The 18,638-nt window shown below is 38.0% G+C and overlaps 2 protein-coding genes across 3 annotated transcripts; both read left to right on the forward strand.

The window, feature by feature from the left end:
* Window positions 1–539: 539 nt before the first annotated feature.
* On the forward strand, window positions 540–7,624 carry LOC122659668 (DET1- and DDB1-associated protein 1-like). 2 transcript variants are annotated; one of them, XM_043854770.1, is made up of 4 exons: window positions 540–727; window positions 4,559–4,619; window positions 7,151–7,215; window positions 7,317–7,624. In XM_043854770.1, the coding sequence occupies exons 1-4, from the start codon at window positions 644–646 to the stop codon at window positions 7,407–7,409; spliced, it is 303 nt and encodes a 100-aa protein (XP_043710705.1). In that variant the 5' UTR covers window positions 540–643; the 3' UTR covers window positions 7,410–7,624. The 2 variants fall into 2 exon arrangements, with proteins under 2 accessions (XP_043710705.1, XP_043710713.1); XM_043854778.1 differs by having other exon boundaries at window positions 7,154–7,215.
* A 1,302-nt stretch (window positions 7,625–8,926) lies between these two features.
* Window positions 8,927–11,667, forward strand: LOC122646412 (2-C-methyl-D-erythritol 2,4-cyclodiphosphate synthase, chloroplastic-like). The gene is made up of 3 exons (XM_043839966.1): window positions 8,927–9,347; window positions 9,454–9,584; window positions 11,247–11,667. The coding sequence occupies exons 1-3, from the start codon at window positions 8,978–8,980 to the stop codon at window positions 11,478–11,480; spliced, it is 735 nt and encodes a 244-aa protein (XP_043695901.1). The 5' UTR covers window positions 8,927–8,977; the 3' UTR covers window positions 11,481–11,667.
* The last annotated feature ends 6,971 nt before the right edge of the window (window positions 11,668–18,638 follow it).

Here is an 18,638-nt window from a genome sequence, read left to right on the forward strand (position 1 = left end):
TCTATGCAGCAGCGCAGGCTACGCCAAGACACATGGGCTGTCCATTCAAGGGGGCAGGGTGGTTATTTTGCCTACCCTCATGTGTCTGGGTGCAGCCTGCAGTGCTACATAGAGAACATTTGGCCATACAATTTATATGTATGTATATATTTATATATGTATTTCATATGTATAATAATTTATATGTACAATTTAACATATTAAATAATATATTTCATATTATATATAATAATTTTATAAATTTATATACAAAATATGACATATCGAATACCAAATATTGGTACCGTACCGAATAAAAAACGTACCGAGTTGGTATGGAATCGGTATTAGAAATGTAAATCTTATGCGGTATGGTATGGTATCGGTATCTGGTACCTGTTTTCTGTATCGTATCGGTTGACACCCTTTACTTTAATGAAAAAACGGTTTTTGATTCAGTTTTGGACCGATACAGATAGTATCAGTATTGGTTTCAGAGGCTACCGATACAGGTCCGATACCGTGAACTAACTCCCTGCTTCTGAATCCCTCTTTTTTTACTAGAGTCGTCTCCGATTCTCACATTTATAGTCTGGTTCACTAGAATGGAGCATAGATAGTTAGTTTCTCCGATCGACGTCCACTTTCCGAACACAGCTTTTTCATGGGTTCGATGCTCGGTGACTGGCCTTCATTCGATCCTCACAATTTCAGCCAACTTCGACCATCTGATCCCTCCAATCCTTCTGTAAGCATTTCTTTTTTCCTTTCTTATTTTCCTCTTAACTGCACAAATGTTTTCATTGTTACCTTATTTACTTTTATTGCTAGTTTTGATTTTGAGTTCATTATCCCCTGTTCATCCATTACGAGATCAGAGTCAGAGCAGCTTGTTTCTTTGAATTTTCTCTTAGTCGAATTATGGAACTGAAATACTTTCTTATAGAATCTTTTTGGTATGGGGTTTCTTCATGCAAATTCAGGTTTTACTGTGATTGCTTCCACATCTTTATAATTTTTAGATAACTCTATGGGGATTCTGCATTGGAATGGAAAACCAGACAATCTGTTGTCTCCATTCATTTGCAAGTTAGACGAGATATCAGGTTTTCATGGGCCGGCAATCGTGATGACGGTTCTCTATTTTTTGGGGGGGTGATTTAGTTTGCTTACTATTAGGAGTCCAATACTTGAACCTAGCACTAGGGTGGATAATTTCATTTGTTTGGGATATTTTGGTTCATCATGACTGGTGAAATGTTGTTTTGCATCTTCTGGAAACCCTGATAGTTTTTGTTCTTAATTGTTTTGCTTTTCTCTCTCATAATCAGCATTACCTCTGCTTCCACACCATTCTCAACTACTTTAAGGAAATTTGGTATCCAAGTTGATGAGCAGACTACCAAAACATGACAAAATAATGGCATGATTGAAGCAACAATTAAGCCAGTGCACATGATCTATACTATGGTCTCCCGAACAAATCAATGCATACTTCACAAAGGCATTAATCACAGCTGACTGTAGGTTGTAGTAATGGGTCTCCTGCTATTACTAGTTCTAGAGCACTGTACTCTAATTTGAAACAACAACAACTACTCAGCCTTATCCCAACTGAATGGTGTTGTCTACATGAATCCTTGCCCTCCAATCAGCTCTATTCAAGGTCATACTTGATAGAAGGCCTATGTTATACATGCCTTTCCTCACCACTTCTCCTAGGTCATTTTAAGTCTGTCTCTAGCTCTTTTAGTTCCATCAACCTGAATCAAATCAGTCCTCCGTATTGGAACATCCAAAGGTCTCCGTTGAACATGGCCATGCCACCTCAAACGACTTTCTTGTAGCTTATCATGTTTTAGAGCTACTCCCGAATTAGCTCTAATATGATCATTCTTTCTTTATCAATTCTCAACGTCAGTTGGGGGTGGGGTAAGGCTTTTACATCCTGTAACTTCTTTTTGATTATTAAAAAGCTAGTAGGGGTCCTCGCCTAAGCCCCCAAAAGAAAGTATGGATCACTAAGTCTCAAAAATGCGTTTTACTTAGTAAGGCACTTTGGGCAGTATCGTGGCTAGATCAAATTCTCCTCTTTCTCTGATCTTTCGGAGTACATCTTTCCTTAGTCGATTCAGATCTTGCCCAGAGATTTTGTTTTCTGTTTGAGTGATTAGCCCCAATTGTTTGCTGATGGTTTTGGGAATGGAGAAAGAGGACATCGAGTAGAGAGGGAGGGAATTGGTCTCAACTTTTGCCAATCATCCATCTTAACATCCTCATCTCCTAGGGTCATTCTAGTTTTGCATTTGGCTCTTTTAGTTCCTTCAATCTGAATCAAATCACTCCTCTGTATTGGAGCATCCAAAGGCCTCCATTGAACATGGTCATGCCACCTCAAACGACTTTCTCGTTTTGCCACTCATCCATCTCAACATACTCATCTCCGCTACATTGAATTTGTCTATATGATGCTTTTTGACTGCCCAACATTCTGCACCATACATCATAGCTGGTCGTATGATTGTCCAATAAAATTTTCTTTTAAGTTTTAAAGGAATACGTCGATCACACAACACTCCAAACACACTTCTCCACTTCAACCATCCTATTTTAATTCTCTGTGAAACATCATTCTCTATATCACCTTCTGTATTTATGATTGAGCCCAGATACCTAAAATAATCACTTTGCGGAATCTCCCTCTCATCAATTTTCACCACCTCATTATCCTCCCTAGTGTAACTAAAGTTACACACCATAACATGCAAACCTAAATTTAGCATGATTGATGTGGTAGATGGATATAAATGGGGGAACAGAACGCTAACCAGTCGTGTGGTTAGTGTGGTTCCCGCGCCTAGACACAAACCAATGTCTTTGTGCGCGAATAGACCGTTCAGCCCTCGTGAAATCGAAAAATTGCATCCAAACCAATGCCTTTGTGAGCACTTTCATTGGCTACTGCGCTGATGCCGGGGCCACATGACTGGTTAGTGAAGTCAACCCCAAGTGTTAGGGCCTTGAATTTGATCAACCCATTATGGGCATGACCTAGGGATTGAGATTTATATTCAGTAATTTTCGTCATAGTGGAACACAAATATGTTTCTTGATTGGTTAGGAGGCTTAGTGCTATATTTGTTCATACCAGTTCTAGAAGACAAGACATACAATTATGGGAATCTATATTCACATTTCACTACAATGGAGAATGGATCTTGGCCTCACAACAAGTGCGAACATGATGGAAGAAATAGTACCATCATTTTCTTCTCATTCATTGTACCTGTTTTGTGTTGAAATTTGTGGGACTTAAGCTCCCTTGGATCCAGGGAATATTATATTTGGGGTAACAAGGACATGTCCATGTTCACCTGGGTGTCCATTTCCAACATGGATGCAGGGTGTCCGACATGGCCCCTGCTGACAATTATAAAGATGCTAATGTAGAAAACAAAAGTTTCAACTTGCAACATGGAAAAATTATGGAAAATGAAGTGTCCTTGTTACAAAGATTGCATAAGATATATTAAATAGCAATCTGGTGGAAGACACCTAACAGATTAACTTAGTCCTAGTTATCATGTACCGATTATTCCTCATTATTTAGATTTAATTTACTAAAAGTATGTTAAAGTTTTCAAATATTTGAAAATATTAAATTTCTAATCCTTTAGGTTAAAGCTTTTAAACTTTGAATATGTGTTATCTTTAATGAGGAGCTTATTAATACATAAATCAAGAAGTCAAAATTTTCCTAAATAGATTCCTAATCTAGTCACAAAGTTGTTATCATGATCTAGTTCTGGCTGTTGATTGTCCGGGTTGGCTCATTGGCAGACCAACGTAAAGCATGCATATGGGTGGTTTGGGGTCTGACTGATCCAACCATTTGATCTGGTTTGGGATTCAAAACATTGTCCTCTCACCATTATTCCTGTTTTTCTCAATTTTAATGTTCTTATGGTATTATACTGAGTTTTGGTGTGTTCAATGCTTGTTTTATACTTTTGTGACATATTGTTGCCTTTTTTGCTGCCCAGGGGAAAATGTTATTTGCACTGCCCCCATCAAGAAAGCCTTTCTTTGACTCACTGCCTTTTCTGAGCCACATGGAGGCTTCCTCTGCTCAAACTGATTGTTGGATGAGAAGCTCTTCCAATGAATTTGCCACATGTGAACAACCAAGATGTCATGTGGAAGATACTTGAGCCATCAAAGAAAGGCTTCCTTGAGGGCCTGTTGAGGAAACTTTTGACCTTCTTATTATTTCATAATGTTGCATTGGCTGATTGTAGCCACACATTTTTTTTTTTGGGGGGGGGGGGGAAGGGGTCGAATCCTGCCTTCACCTTGGATTTGGGTATTTGGATTTATTTCATTTTATTAATGTATGTAGTGATTGCTTATTTTCTTAAGCATCATCTTTGCTTTCCCATATTCTGGCCTATTGTTTCATTGTTCTTTTGTATTTAATGTGAAATAAACCAGTAAGTAATAAAACATATTTGCACAATTTCTTCTGTTCTGATTGTTCCCCCCCCCCCCCACCACTCTTTGTGTGTGTGTGTATTTTCAGAAGCTAATGCCTGCTACCTATCATCCTACTCATAATCGGACAGTTCCACCACCTAATCAAGGTTAGAATAAAATCCTTTGTTATCATCTTATCATTACAATCTTATGTTATTTTGTATGATGCTATCTCTCTCTCTCTCTCTCTCTCTCTATCTATATATATATATATATATATACATATCTCACATCATGGGGCAAAGGGAAGAGATAAAGAATACCAAGAAGAAAAAAAAAAGATAGAATTGAACAACCGTACAGGCATTTTTTGCGCATTGCATACGGTTCTACAATGGAGGTGACTTTTCCCTTCCATCGAAGAAAGAGAGAAATCAGATCTATCAGATCCCGATCACTAGATGATCCATTCCATTTACCACCCTTCTTTTCAGAGAGAGGAATTCCAAAAATACTATGATGGTTGTTATGGGTGACCTTATTGCACAGTTCAGAGAGCACTTGTGTATGTGATGCAAGTGAATGTGTGCGAAAAAGCTGTCATAAAGTTTCGTTGTTCGTTCCGTCGTCGACCCTATCTATGTTTCTACGATGGCCGAAGAACACGCTCATTCTTCAGCCGTAGAGAGACTTTTGAATTGCGAGGAACTCCCAAACTAGTCTTTCTTTCTTCAACAAGGCTGGCCGTGCCATCTGAGCACACTTGCTTGCACCCTTCCGAGGATCTATTGAGTCACATTGATTCATCTATACAACCCTTATGAATTGTTTTATTTATAGGGGAAGAGAAGTGGAATGGAATAGAACAGTCCAATGCTGCTGCTATGTTAATACATACTCTTCAAATCTGGCCCATAATGGATGATAAAACTGCATTTGTATCTTCTCCATTAATTCTTTCTGCTTTATTTGGTAATGTGATACCCTCTCCCATGTGGGGATGGGAACCTGGTAAACTGTAACATGGAACCTAAACTTACAAATACTATTACTTGGCTTTCAAGCATTTTTTTTCTGCTTACTGAATTTATTGCAAAATAAAGCCACTTTTTCTTGTTATATTAATTGCTCTCAATATCTCATTGCATGTTGTCTAAGGATTTGGATTATTCTTTTTCTTTTTGGGGTGGGGGGGGGGGGGGGTGGGGGTTGTTTGTTGAACTTAATAAAAAAGATTCAAGCTGCCTAATCTGAGACACGGGGAACATGGTTCCTCACAGCCATTGAGCCTGGACCTTAACTGAGTCTCTGCCATTCTGCTGGAAGATGGACCTTTGCTTTTTGCGCGCTTCTCAAAATGGAATGCAGTTTAATACCATGAATCCATGACATATTAATATTTCTGGCTGGCTCACCATTGACTGCTAGCCTGCTATGGCCACAAGAAGGATATCCAGCAGAATCTCTTACAATGCAACAAAGGGAATGCGGTGGTTCTTATATATGCATGTTTTTATCAGCCAAGTCCAACTCTCCAGGGGTCTCCAAATAAACTATTTAGGCTTAGAGGAAGAAAAGAAACAGCAAGTTTCAGCCTACTAAAAATACTTACTCAGCCATGTCAAGCACCTGATACCTTCTGTCCGAAAATCTTTGCTATACATCTCTAATGAAGCAATGATCAAGGATACAACCACGGCAATTAATCATTTTTTGAACCTGTCTTCTAATCCTCTTGGATATGGTCCAAATGCATTGTGCTTATGATATCATTTTGTGTTTAACTGTCTGTGGTATTAAATAGAGTTCGATTTTGTTGTGATTTTACATGGAATCTAAAACTGAGATGGTTGGGCAATTGGGAATATGATCGTCATCTCACTTTTGTATCCTAACCATAAAAGTGGACTGTTACAGCAAGTTAAGCCAGCAAGCCAGATCCCTACCCATAGATGGGATTATGGGTTGGTCCTCCTACAGACCAAGAAAGTTGTCCATGGGGTGGGTGACTTGGTGGGTGGAGCCAGGAACATGTTGACTTTTGGTTCGGTTGATGTTTGGTTGAACTAGCTAGGTCCCTAGAATTCACAAATAAATAGAAAGAAGGTTGGTATGAATATCTGGAACGCTAGGAGACAAGCACTTCTGCCTGTACTGCCATAAACATGGAAGGAGGTTACTGGTGGAGAGATATCTGAAACTGAACACCTTAAAGTTTTTCTTATCTTCCTTTAACTTATTGCTCTCTTTTAGTAACTGAATTCAAGTCAATTCAACCAGCACTTGTCCTTGCTATGTCTGTTCAACTTTATACGAGAGCAGGTACTTTGTGCAGAACTGCCAAAAATTAAGTCCATCTCCAATCCAGCCCTCCCATGACCCTGCAAAAGTCTTACACTGGGTTACACCCCTTTGTATGTCTATGTTAGTTCATCAAGAGATTTTAGGCTGGCCATTATTCTGCCACAGTTCCTCTTTAGTAGGAATTGGAGCAGTTCGTAACTTAATATTTGTTACCTGTTTTAACAATCATGATATGTGATAGAAAAATACTATGTACACCTCGAAATGCAGTGTATTGTGGAGGGCTTTATGTTCCTGCTTGTTTGCATTTGTTGTTCATGGAATTATGCACTTAACGGGGACATTTTATTTTGATTCTTGTGCTTCACTACTTCCTAATGTCTTCATTTTCTTACAGTAATCTCAACTGAAGCTAAAAATATTCTTTTGAGACAGTTATATCAACGTGCTGAAGAAAAGGTCTGGTTTCTGCTCCTAATTTACAGAACACACACACCCACACCAACACACACATGCAACATATTGCCTCTCCTCAGCCATTTGTTTCTTTTTCTTTGCAGTTAAGGCCCAAGAGAGCTGCATCTGAAAATCTGACTCCAGAGCACAAGGTAAAGCAGCCCAGGGGCTCATTTCCAGAAGAAACTTCCAACTGAGCTTTTTTGCGAAGGAGCCTGCAAGTCTTCTGCATTTCCGTCTGCCTGTTCTTACTGCCATGTAAAGGGTGTCGTAATGTATTATAGGTTTGGTGCTTGCTTGTGTGATTTGCTTGTGGGTGGAATTCTTAGGAAAGACTTGTAGAATTGTATAGAATATGTATCTATAGGACCTTCATTGAATAATTGCAGGGGGTAACATCCCCCTTTATAATTATCCCACCCGAGTTTTCTTTAGATAGGCCCCCATGAAGAGTTGAACTCATGACCTCTTAATTGTGTGGTTGAAGTTTCCAACATTATTCAGAGTGTAATTGTTATGATGAAGTTATTCTAATTCAGGTTTTGAGTTTCTCTAGACTCACAACTGTTTGCCATGTCATTGATTGCATATTGTAGAATTTTGGTTGATAGGTGAACCTAAAGGCTCCTGGTCACATGTTAAGCTTCAGTCATCAGAAGGTTGGTCGAGTGGTAAAATAAGGTTTTCAAAAATATTTTTTTCTAAAAAAATGGACAATTGAAAATATAAGGGAATATGTTAATATACGAGAGGAGGATATATGGGAACATTTGATGGGACCAATCTTGACCATTTTTTAGATATTCATATGGTCAAGATTGCCATGTCATCCTTCCAGTTACACATGGAAAAACATGGTGTCTGTCTGAAAATGCTCTATTAGATTTTTTTTGTAATTGGTAACTTTCAACATTTTCTCAGAATTTTATCAACATTTTTTCATAAAATCTTATTTAAATAATGTATTTTTAGAGATACTAAATCTGGTGTTAATAGGAAGAATCGTCAAAAAATTCGATTCATGTATAAACAATTTTATTAATAATAATCCAACTACCAATACAATTAAGGGAAAAAAAAAACTCTGCCTGAGAGTGTGTTCTATGCCAGCATTTCCATGAGTCTATCTCTCTCCTTCCCATGAGAAAAGACACTTCTACCCCCTTATTTTAAAGAGGAGAGAGATGGACACATGGGATGGGAATGCTAGTGTAGACCATAATCCCGGACAGAAAACTACTTCCCTACAATAAATTATAATCAAGTGGACATAGTGGATTTAATATGTTATTCACACCAAATGGATTTTCATCGGGATCTAATCAAATGATCTATAGGGAGACTCTTTCAATTCAGAATATTAAAACCATTTTTCAACAATTTCATTTAAGGTTATATTATTTAAATGTTAAATTTTGGATTGTGATCCTCCCCAACTAGTATTTTTAGATTATCGTAAACGCAATGATATAATCTAATCTAAAATCACATGTCACAATTCAAGATATTGATGCAAGCCAATTTTTGACATCCTATCCTTTACTCAATTATCCCCACTATCATCACGCATGTGGGAGGTTTATTTCTTATGATACACGTGGGAAATGATCGTGGGAAGTTTATTTCTTATAATACATGTGGGAAGTTTATTAGTAACGTTTTTACAGAAGTCAAACGACTCAAATCCCCTTCTTCCACCAAATATTACAAATCTCGGTTATTACGGGCGGCGAACTCGTTCTATTCGTCCTCTTGTCCGAGAGCGATGGCGACGGTCTCTCCTATCTCTGCTTGTATAGTTCCGACCAAATCCGCCGGGAATCGGCTAAGTTTTCATTTTTCTGGATCATCGTCTCTTCGTCCTTGCAACAAACACAACCACCGTTACCCTTCCACGGTTCTCGTCTCATCGTTTCATCGACGATCAATTCTTTCAATCAAGAGTCCTTTGACTGTATCTGCAACCGCTGCTGCAATCGAAGTTGAAGAGGATACAATTTCCAGAAATCCATCCAAGACCCTTCCTTTCCGGGTTGGTCATGGATTTGACCTCCATAGACTAGAGCCCGGGTATCCACTGATTATCGGCGGAATCAATGTCCCCCATGATAGAGGCTGTGAAGCTCATTCAGATGGTAATTTCAGGACTTCACTCGAAGAAATTGGTTACTTCAGGGTTTTGTTTGGGAAAGTTTAGGTATTAAAGTATTTTTCTTGTTCGTCTTGTTGTTGTTGTTGCAGGTGATGTGTTGCTTCACTGCGTGGTCGATGCAATTTTGGGTGCCTTGGGGCTTCCGGACATCGGGCAAATCTTCCCAGATAATGACCCTAAATGGAAGGGTGCAGCGTCATCTGTGTTCATAAAAGAAGCCGTGAGTTTAGTTTCATTCTTCTGTTAGCTGCTTTAGCTCTGATCCTTCAGGGGGTATAATTTAATGTTTTCTTCATAAGATTATTCCATGAAATTTATTTCTTAGTTGCCGTTCGTATTTAGGTATGTTGTTCATATGGGCTTATGCGAATATTTGATTTAGTGCTAACCATGGCATCTCACAATATAAACCAATAAATAAATAGAAAATCTAAATTGGATGAACAACAAGCTGACACAGAGCATGAATTACTTTTTGAATCCTTGTAGAAGATTACTTCACTTTAGGGCTCGTATCCAGTATCTTGTTACTGGTACAAAACCAACTGAAAAAGTGTCTGTGCCTGCCTTCTAGAAATTGGCAGCATTTGTTCCTTTTCCCAAAAGTTCTCAGGCCATTTTGTGTATAATTTCCAGCTACAGCTACAGGTTGTCATGCTTACATTTACATTGAGGGCTTCTATTTATATATATTGATTCACCAAAGTATCAGGGTGTTTCATGGCAACAGATCATACAGAACTAACTCTAGAAACTAGTAAATATGAGTTGATGGATATTTCAAATCCTTTTCCTATTTGCTCTTAATATCATCATCATCATCTTCATGATCACCCAAGAATTGTTTCGGCTGTTTTGGGCTGGGCGATTGTCATGATCGGTCTTATGGACTTGCGATATTTGTCAGCTGCCAATTTCAATGCCGTCAATATCCTTCATCAAATTTCAAGCCAGCAATGTGGGAGGAAGCTACAATTAGGATTTTTTATAGGATCTCTCTAAGGGTGGGCCTCTGATTATTTCAGACCTGTTAAAAGAAATTTCAGTTGACTTTGTTCTTAGAGAGTGGCCATCTATCATTTTCTTGCCTCCTTGTGGTCAGCATTGTCTCCCTTTATGGTTTCCTTCAAGCTGTATTATGAAGCTGAATTTTCATGATTGGTCACTTGGACCTTCTACCATATAAGTGTTGATCATGAAATATTCTTATTTAGTACCGTTTGGGTGAGAGAATTTTTGGCCTGAGGTGCTGTCGGATTCTTCAAATGTCCATTGGTCTATTCATAGGATGATGGGAGCCCATTGGAAATTCTCTCATCCTCTTAGGCAGGCCTAGGTCTTGGCTTCCTCATTAAATGACTTGTTTCATAGAAAGCAAAGGCTTACAATTGCCATCACAGTGAGCTAGGCAAGCCAGGCGTTGTTAGACTGCCACTTTTTGCTTTATATTGTCGTAGTAATTTATGCTTCCTCCATTTTATGGTTGTAACTTAGCCATCCCTTGGCTCTACTTAAACATTACTCCATGTTTTTCTATACTTATATGTGCTTTGTACCTATGTAAGTTTCTGGTTGAAGCAGTGCCTTGTTCACCGAATTATATATGAATTGCTGTTGTATTTGTACAAGTTGCAATACATAACGACATGGAAAAGTAGCATCACCACCTGGCTTTTTTTTAATTGCTGTTGGTTTGCTATTCAATCTGTTTTTGCCTACTTCATCGTTAACATTACACTCAAAAGTGTTGTTCTAAGATGTTTTATAGTTTCTGAGCTTTACTATTCTGTTCCTTCAGCGTGCTTTGATGCACGCGTGATTAGTCTTGTCTAAAGTAGCTTTGCTCTTGTCCAACTTATGCTATGTGATGGTTCCTATTCAGGTGAGACTAATGAGTGAGGCAGGTTATGAGCTGGGAAACTTGGATGCAACCTTGATTCTGCAGAGACCAAAACTGAGCCCACACAAGGAGGCTATCAGGGCCAACTTGTCAGCGCTGCTCGGGGCGGATCCTTCTGTCGTTAATCTCAAAGCAAAAACTCATGAAAAGGTTGACAGCCTTGGAGAAAACCGAAGCATTGCAGCTCATACTGTGGTTCTTCTTATGAAAAAGTGAAGGAAGGTTCATCTTCCAAACAGTCCTGTTTAGAATACTGAAATTTCTTTCCTGTTTGCAGAAATGTAATTGCTTTGTCCTCACAGCTGAGAATTGAGGACTATGTGATCGTCGGCTAAATGTGGCCAATGTGACCGTTGTATGTAATTCATTTATTACATAGAATATCCAGCTAAATTGTTCCAAAGATATCCTTAACTGTCTTGTATGCTCAAGTAAAATCTTAACTTTTCCTGTTGGGATGACTTTTGATCTAGACGATTATCCTGTGAAGGACCCTTTTTTTTTTGTTCAAAGTATTGTGAATGCTCAACTACTCCTTATGCTATGCTTGCAGGCTTAAAAACTTCAATTGGCCAAAACTTTACAAGATTAGGCAAGTGCTAGAAATTTGTAGGTGATTTCAGTCTTTCAGAACTTCTATGTAAGAAGGAAAAAATGAATGTGGGAAAAAGTTTTATCCGTTTTCCTTGCACATGAATTTATCCACCAATGAGAAGAAGTGATATAATACTGACCAAAAGTAGTGAAAAAGAGCAAAGAGGCAGTTGAGGAAGATTTATTGATTGAAATGGTGAGCAAAAACACCACCACTTGTGAATGATAAGTAGTTAAGTACATATGATCTTAAGTAAGTAGACTGAAATGGGATTTCTGTAACCAACTTGATTATTAGTTTAAGTGATCTGAACTAAAATATAAATTTTTTTATTGATAAAAGTGAAATAAGGAAAGTAAACATAATGAATCCACTGGTATGCTAGGTCGCACGTATCCCCCCACCTCCCTTTTTTCTTTAAAATTTCTTATGCATGTCCTTATCTATTCCCATAATTATATCAAACTAATCGGATTACATGTAAATCTTTATAATCAGGGCTATCAATGGAATTGGATATAATGAGGACTCACATTGACAACTATGAACCTAGCCCACAATAGGATCACCCACACTAATAACAGAAGACCATATCACAGGAGAATAACAGAAACACCCAAATAGTAGGTGCACAGCAAGGTATTTTAACTCTTATAACTCGCAACAATTCTTAACCAGTGCCTTAAGATGAAGTCCAGCCACAGGAGAATCAAGCAGTTCCAAGTTCTGGTTTATCGCAGAACAGAGAGTAGACCAACAACCAAAAAACCGACTGGTTTCCAGAATCAGTAACTAGGGTCCTTATTAGGACGCATTCTGACATGAAAATTTTTTATTTAATCAAATCTTCAACCAAAGGACTGGACAAACCAATTTGGGATGTGGTTACATTAATAAAAGTAACCTTAGATGATTGTCCCACCAAAGGGGCCAACCGTGTCCAATAATCTATTTAAAAAAAAAAATGGGAGTTGAGAAGTTTTTAGTATATCCCCAACTTTAGACAATGTCACCAGTTGATGCCAATCTAGCTGCCATCCATAGATCCAACTAACTAACGGGGACAGGCTAAATTTCAAACTGAACTGTTTGTTGGTGGAGCCACAAACTCATATATTGTATTTTATTGTTTCAATTGATGTTGATTAGAAAATATGTTATTTGTTGGTACTGACACGCAAATGGATTTGTTACTAAATGATAAAAATATTTATTGGAGGACGGAAAGAAATTAGTAAGTATATCTTTGTTAAAAGAACAGAATTGGCTTGGAACCTTGTTTTTTGAATCTTGATATAGTAGTGAGAAAGAATTCATGAGTTTTGATGAATTAATGTAAACTGGCTAGCTTTTGGAACCTTTGATCCACACATTATTGTTCATATTCTGTTCAATGAATTTGTTCTATCTGCTTGCCTTTTCTTATCAGGCCTCAAGAAAACCATATATGAGAAGCCACAGAAGTTTGATGATGTACAGGGCTCCTATCTTTGACAGGATGGTGCAATGTCTATATTTTCTTGTAACTGTTTTGGAGATGAATGCTGAGTTCTAATCAGTATGAAGTGAGTTTGTGCCTCAAAGTAGCTTAAACTACTGTGGCTGGTTGTTATTTCTTTATATTGTTTCATGTTGCACAAGTCCCATTAGGAAATGACATCCAAACGATAACCAGAAAAGAAAATTGTTCACTTGAGCCCTTAGTTTTCCTTCTCTGTTTGCTCTTTTTGTCTCTGCAATTACATAGTTATCATCAAGAGATTTGGTGACCTTATCGGAAAAACCTGTCCTTTCCACGCAATACTGTTCTCCTGCTCAACACATAGATGGGTTTAGAATTTTCAACTGGCTACCTTGATTTCTTGAAGCTCATAGAAAGCATTTGAATTTAAACGATTTACCCCAGCACATGCAAGCATTTGTAAGTATAGAGTTTTTCTTTTCTTGAATAAATTGAATTCATATCTTTCCCTACTTGAATGAATAGTCAAGATTATGGTTTATTGTTCGATTAAGTGAACATTTCATAAATGCTTGTGGATGCAAATATACAGTATTGCATGATCAAGAAGTCTTGTCTGCCAAGGAAACAAAATTCTTGTTCAGTGTGCTCACCTGGTACATGGGACCATGCACCATCAGGAGCCATTGTGATGACTAGAGGTGACAATAGGTCAGGTCAACATTTTAGTGGAGGAACCTTCGACGTGAGCACTACCCAATTGAAAACAGGGGTTAGAAATGAGAACAGTCAACCCAGATCCAACCCAGTTGGTTCCTACAAAATCTAAGGTACCAGCTGAATTTTTTTTTTCTCCCTTTTCTTTTTTAGTCCATAACTGGAGAAGTTGATTGAAACTTTGTTTTTGATTGAAATATATTGTCTATTCTCACATCAACAAGAAGTCAAATATAAACATGTATTCCACATTATCCTTCACATTTGTATGGTTTAATATGCTCTATTTAGACTTTTTACATTTGGATGTAGTCTAGGACAGTTCAAACAGATTTCTAGAAGAATGTTTTTCAAACTAGGTTCTGTTTTTCCATATTATTCGTTACAATTTGTATGGTTTAACATGCTCTATTTAGACTTTTTACATTTGGATGTAGATCATGTAGTCAAAGAATCATACAAGACTAATACAGTTCAGACAGATTTCCAGGAGAATGTTTTTCAAACTATGTTCTGTCTTCTGTTTGTGCTATTGTTATGCAAGTTGCCATTTTCTGGCTTTCAAAGGAAGACTGTTATGAGCAACATCCATATTAATTTGGAGGAAACTGATTTGAATTTTCTTCATGTTAATCAATCCTGTAGAAAAAAAAAAAAAAGATGTTTGGAAGATCTAATGAGGACCAATATAGGTCAAATTGTCAACACACAAATGTCTGGAATTTTAAAATAATAGTTAGGTTGTCATGGACTAATAAGAGCATAATTTAGGATAAGACTCTCTGACTAACTACTTTTGTAAAGAATGTTTCATAAGACTGTAAGAGTCCTATCTCATTAAGTAATGCTGTATGTTCCTGCTCCCTTTACTGATCCAAATTGATGATGCATTACTTTCAGCTGAAGAAAATAATTTTCAATGTTTGGTGTATGAACACAACCTACCATTTACTGCGGCTGATTTTGGAAAACTATGGACAGAATGATACACAGAGTAGTTCATAGTTGAAAACTCTAAGAACCCATGAATCAGGTAACAATTCACTAGCTCACAGTGGTTTCTTCCCTTAATCAACATTAGATGCTACTCACTATGAGTTTGGTTTGCTTGCATCATTGGATGTGCAATGCAATATTGGAATGTTAATGGAGTGTCAAAAAAAAAGTTGGAGACAGAAGAAGTTTGGAGAGTAATGTCTTCTTTATTTTCCTTGGTTTTTTTTATCTTCTGTAAATTTGTCATAACTAGTGGAAATGATTTTCAAAGTTTGAATGGTCCTCGTGTCAGAATATCAAGCTTTGACTTCTACTCTGAAAGGGCAAAATATGAAAAATCTTGAAACCCAAGAAATGGGAATTTTTAAAGAAGGTTTTGTTTTTGTTTAACAAAAGTTCCAAGTTGAAACTCTTGTTTACACAAAGAGCTAAAGAGGTGAAAGGGCTATAGTGATCCCGGTTCACCCTACTACTATGCCCGCTCTATTGATCACGTCTGACAACATATATTGTCTTTTTCAGATATGTGAATCTTGATTGAACAGATCATGTTCTTGTACAAGTACCGTCCAAGGCCTTCCAAGGCCACTCACGTGGAATCCATTCACATGACCGTCTCCAGATCTGTGCTCGGTTTACAGGCTAATCGAAACTTACCTTTTCATAGGATTGGTGATCTAGTCTTACTATCTATCGTATTGTTGCCTTCCCACTCAATATGATTTATGGTTTCTATGGGCTTGTCCATTACACGAGCCATTGATTCCGACATACCAAGGGGTAGACTGAAGGGCATACCTTGTGAATGAGGCTCCTGCCATTGCAGGGCCTGGAGAGGGTCATAATTGTTATAGCAAACACCAACAAAATCACGAAAAGAAACAAGAATCAAGCAAAAGAACAAAGAGATATAACGTGGTTCACACACCAGTATGGTGTGCTACATCCATGGGCGAAGACGAAGATGATTCACTATGTAAAACGGAAAAAAATTACAATGAAAACTCTCAAAAGCACCCAAATCATTGCTACTGCTCTCTCAGAAACCCTAGAACGAAAACCCCAAAATCTTCCACTCTCTTTACAATAAAGCGAGTAAGGAACATAAATACTCCTCCATCGGATCCGGGTCGATCCATCGGGTCGGTAGGACCGTACCACGGGGGCTTCGTCCCCGCACCCCCAACAAGATCAGTGGTGGGCTCTTGGCTTGGGCCAATAACAGATCTCAGAAAAAGTTCCATTCAGGTCGTCACCAAAAATGTCGAAGCGGGTCATTCTTCGAAACGGGTCCAAGAATTCGAGACATACATAACAATAATGTATGCAGCCTTACCCCTGCTTTCGCAAAGTGACTGAATTGCAGCCAAGGGGTAGACTACCCAACACAAATTTGAAAGCTCAGATTAACAAAATGAATTGCAGCCAATCTAAAGAAGTTATTAGTCATACTCTCATGGAACTGAGATCATGTCTCTTACGTCAAGTTCAAACCCTGCACAACATTTTTATTAGTGACTGCTATTGTAACGATTTTTTATAATATTTTTCTTGAATGAGAACAACATTTTTATAATTCTGTCAGAGGCGCATATCAACTTCCTAGAAAATAGAAATACTCTCTCACGTCAAAGTCCTCAGCTCCAAGGTATGAGTCTACGACTATAAGATGAAGAGGGGGGGGGGGGGAAGTGGATTAAGTATGTACAGTATTGTTTTGTGATTAATAATTAAGATTAGGCATATTTCAATAAATAAATTAGATAACACATAATTAAGAGTCAAGCCTATAAATATGGTTTGAATGTTAGTTTATGGGGCGATGTTCTCTGCGTGGGAGCACATCTGGAGATAGGCTACGTCCAGACACATGGAGGCGGGACAAGGGTAGGATTTTGGTCATTCAGGGGGGGTGGGCCAGTCAGTTCATCCACCCCCATGTGTTTGGGTTCACCCTGCACCCCAAATGCAGAGAATTTTATCCATATGTATATCTCATGTCTGAACTTGTGTGAGATGTTTATGAAAATTTGATGCTAAAGTAGGTTCACGATGAACATAAGACATGGGACACATTTTGCTGTTACCTGGGCTGCACGAATTGGCTCACAATCATAGAAATGAAATCTCAAAAGGCATTTTAAAAATACAAAAAATCTAGGAAGATATTTGTGAACCCAAAGGGGAAGTGAATTTATTCCATTTCTTTAGTTGCAACTTGATATATAATAGAAAAGTTCTTACAACCCAGGTAACAACAAAATTAGATATTGCTTGGCCCCTGCGCCCCCCCCTCCCCACCAACAATGGAGTTTAGTCCCACATCAAGTGGGTGGGTGCGGTGTGTGTTTGTGTTTATTTGCATTCCACGAGCGGTTAACCCTTTTGAGTTGGTGTGACAAATTCTTTTTCTCCATAAAACTCACACCATCGCCATCCTTGAATCCATAAAATGTAATAAAAAGGTAGAATAATTAAGGATTTAAGGCCGTGCCCTGTGGAATCGGCATCTTACTAGGACAAGTACACTTGAGAGAAGTTGAGCCAGAAAGAAAAGGAGAAAAAAAACCAAAAACATTGAAACAGAGACATGGAAATAAGTAGAGAAACACGTTAACTGGTCGCCAATCAACCATACATTCACCAACCCCAGCCCCCAAGTGCGCATGGCGGTGGGGCGGAACAACTGGAGACGTACGTACAGTGTGTTGGGGTTTACTACTACTCCTTATAATTACGTACGAAAACAGAGTAGAAAGCTATTCTTTTATCATTCTAAGGCCACACGCCTAATCTCGAGTCCATCAACAAATCTATGTTCCCAATTGCCTTTTTGAACGCATTTCGTCAAACACATTTCGTCATCATCTACGTCGTCATTTCGCCATTATCTTCTCTCTCTCATACATTTAGCACGTTGGGATGGATTGTGAGAATCCAACTTCGAACCATAGCTGTGCATGTGCTTGAATAAACCTACATTCTTTTCTCTCTATATATGTTATGATGGGGTGTCAAACTTTGAAAAAATGTGAGTCACACAACACATACTAACACACTATTTTGTTACCTAACATGGTCCGGTACTGTTCTAAGTGTGGGTGTCACACATCGGATCCATGTCCGATCCGAATCTTTACACCTAATTTGAAAAAAATTAGAAATTTTTTAAAAAATGTGGTTCTAAAAGTTAATCAAATCCCAAATCAGTTCTATTATTGGGAGGGAAGAAAATTATTAGCTTAGTTGTCCCTAATTAGTCGTAAGAAAGAGGCAATTTATGGACCAACATCCATAGTTTCACATATTGAGATCAGAAAATAATTTTATATTTAGTTTCATACCCCACCAAATGGTGAGCAAGTGTTTAGATGATGTCTAACAAAAAAAATCCAAACTTCAGGGTGGAAAGACTATTCTTAAGATCATAAGAGGGTCCATAAGTTCAATAGTCATACACTATCCCAAATGATGTGGAACTAAAATCCTAGTTGAGGAACTGTAGTCACTGCATCAACTCATACAGATTCCAGAATTATTGATCGGTATACAGACAATCCTTTTGAATAACGTTTGACAACATCCAACCCAAAAATTCAAATAT

The sequence above is a fragment of the Telopea speciosissima genome, chromosome 1, assembly GCF_018873765.1.
Source record: "Telopea speciosissima isolate NSW1024214 ecotype Mountain lineage chromosome 1, Tspe_v1, whole genome shotgun sequence".
NCBI classification, from domain to species: domain Eukaryota; kingdom Viridiplantae; phylum Streptophyta; class Magnoliopsida; order Proteales; family Proteaceae; genus Telopea; species Telopea speciosissima.

Excerpts from the sequence above, each read along its gene's own strand:
- LOC122659668 (XM_043854770.1), top strand. The coding sequence starts at position 644 with ATGGGTTCGATGCTCGGTGACTGGCCTTCATTCGATCCTCACAATTTC. Across the intron at positions 4,620-7,150 it reads AGTTCCACCACCTAATCAAG|CAGTAATCTCAACTGAAGCT; the intron begins GTTAGAATAAAA and ends TTCATTTTCTTA. Across the intron at positions 7,216-7,316 it reads ATCAACGTGCTGAAGAAAAG|TTAAGGCCCAAGAGAGCTGC; the intron begins GTCTGGTTTCTG and ends TTTTCTTTGCAG.
- LOC122646412 (XM_043839966.1), top strand. The coding sequence starts at position 8,978 with ATGGCGACGGTCTCTCCTATCTCTGCTTGTATAGTTCCGACCAAATCC. Across the intron at positions 9,348-9,453 it reads CTGTGAAGCTCATTCAGATG|GTGATGTGTTGCTTCACTGC; the intron begins GTAATTTCAGGA and ends TTGTTGTTGCAG. Across the intron at positions 9,585-11,246 it reads CTGTGTTCATAAAAGAAGCC|GTGAGACTAATGAGTGAGGC; the intron begins GTGAGTTTAGTT and ends GTTCCTATTCAG.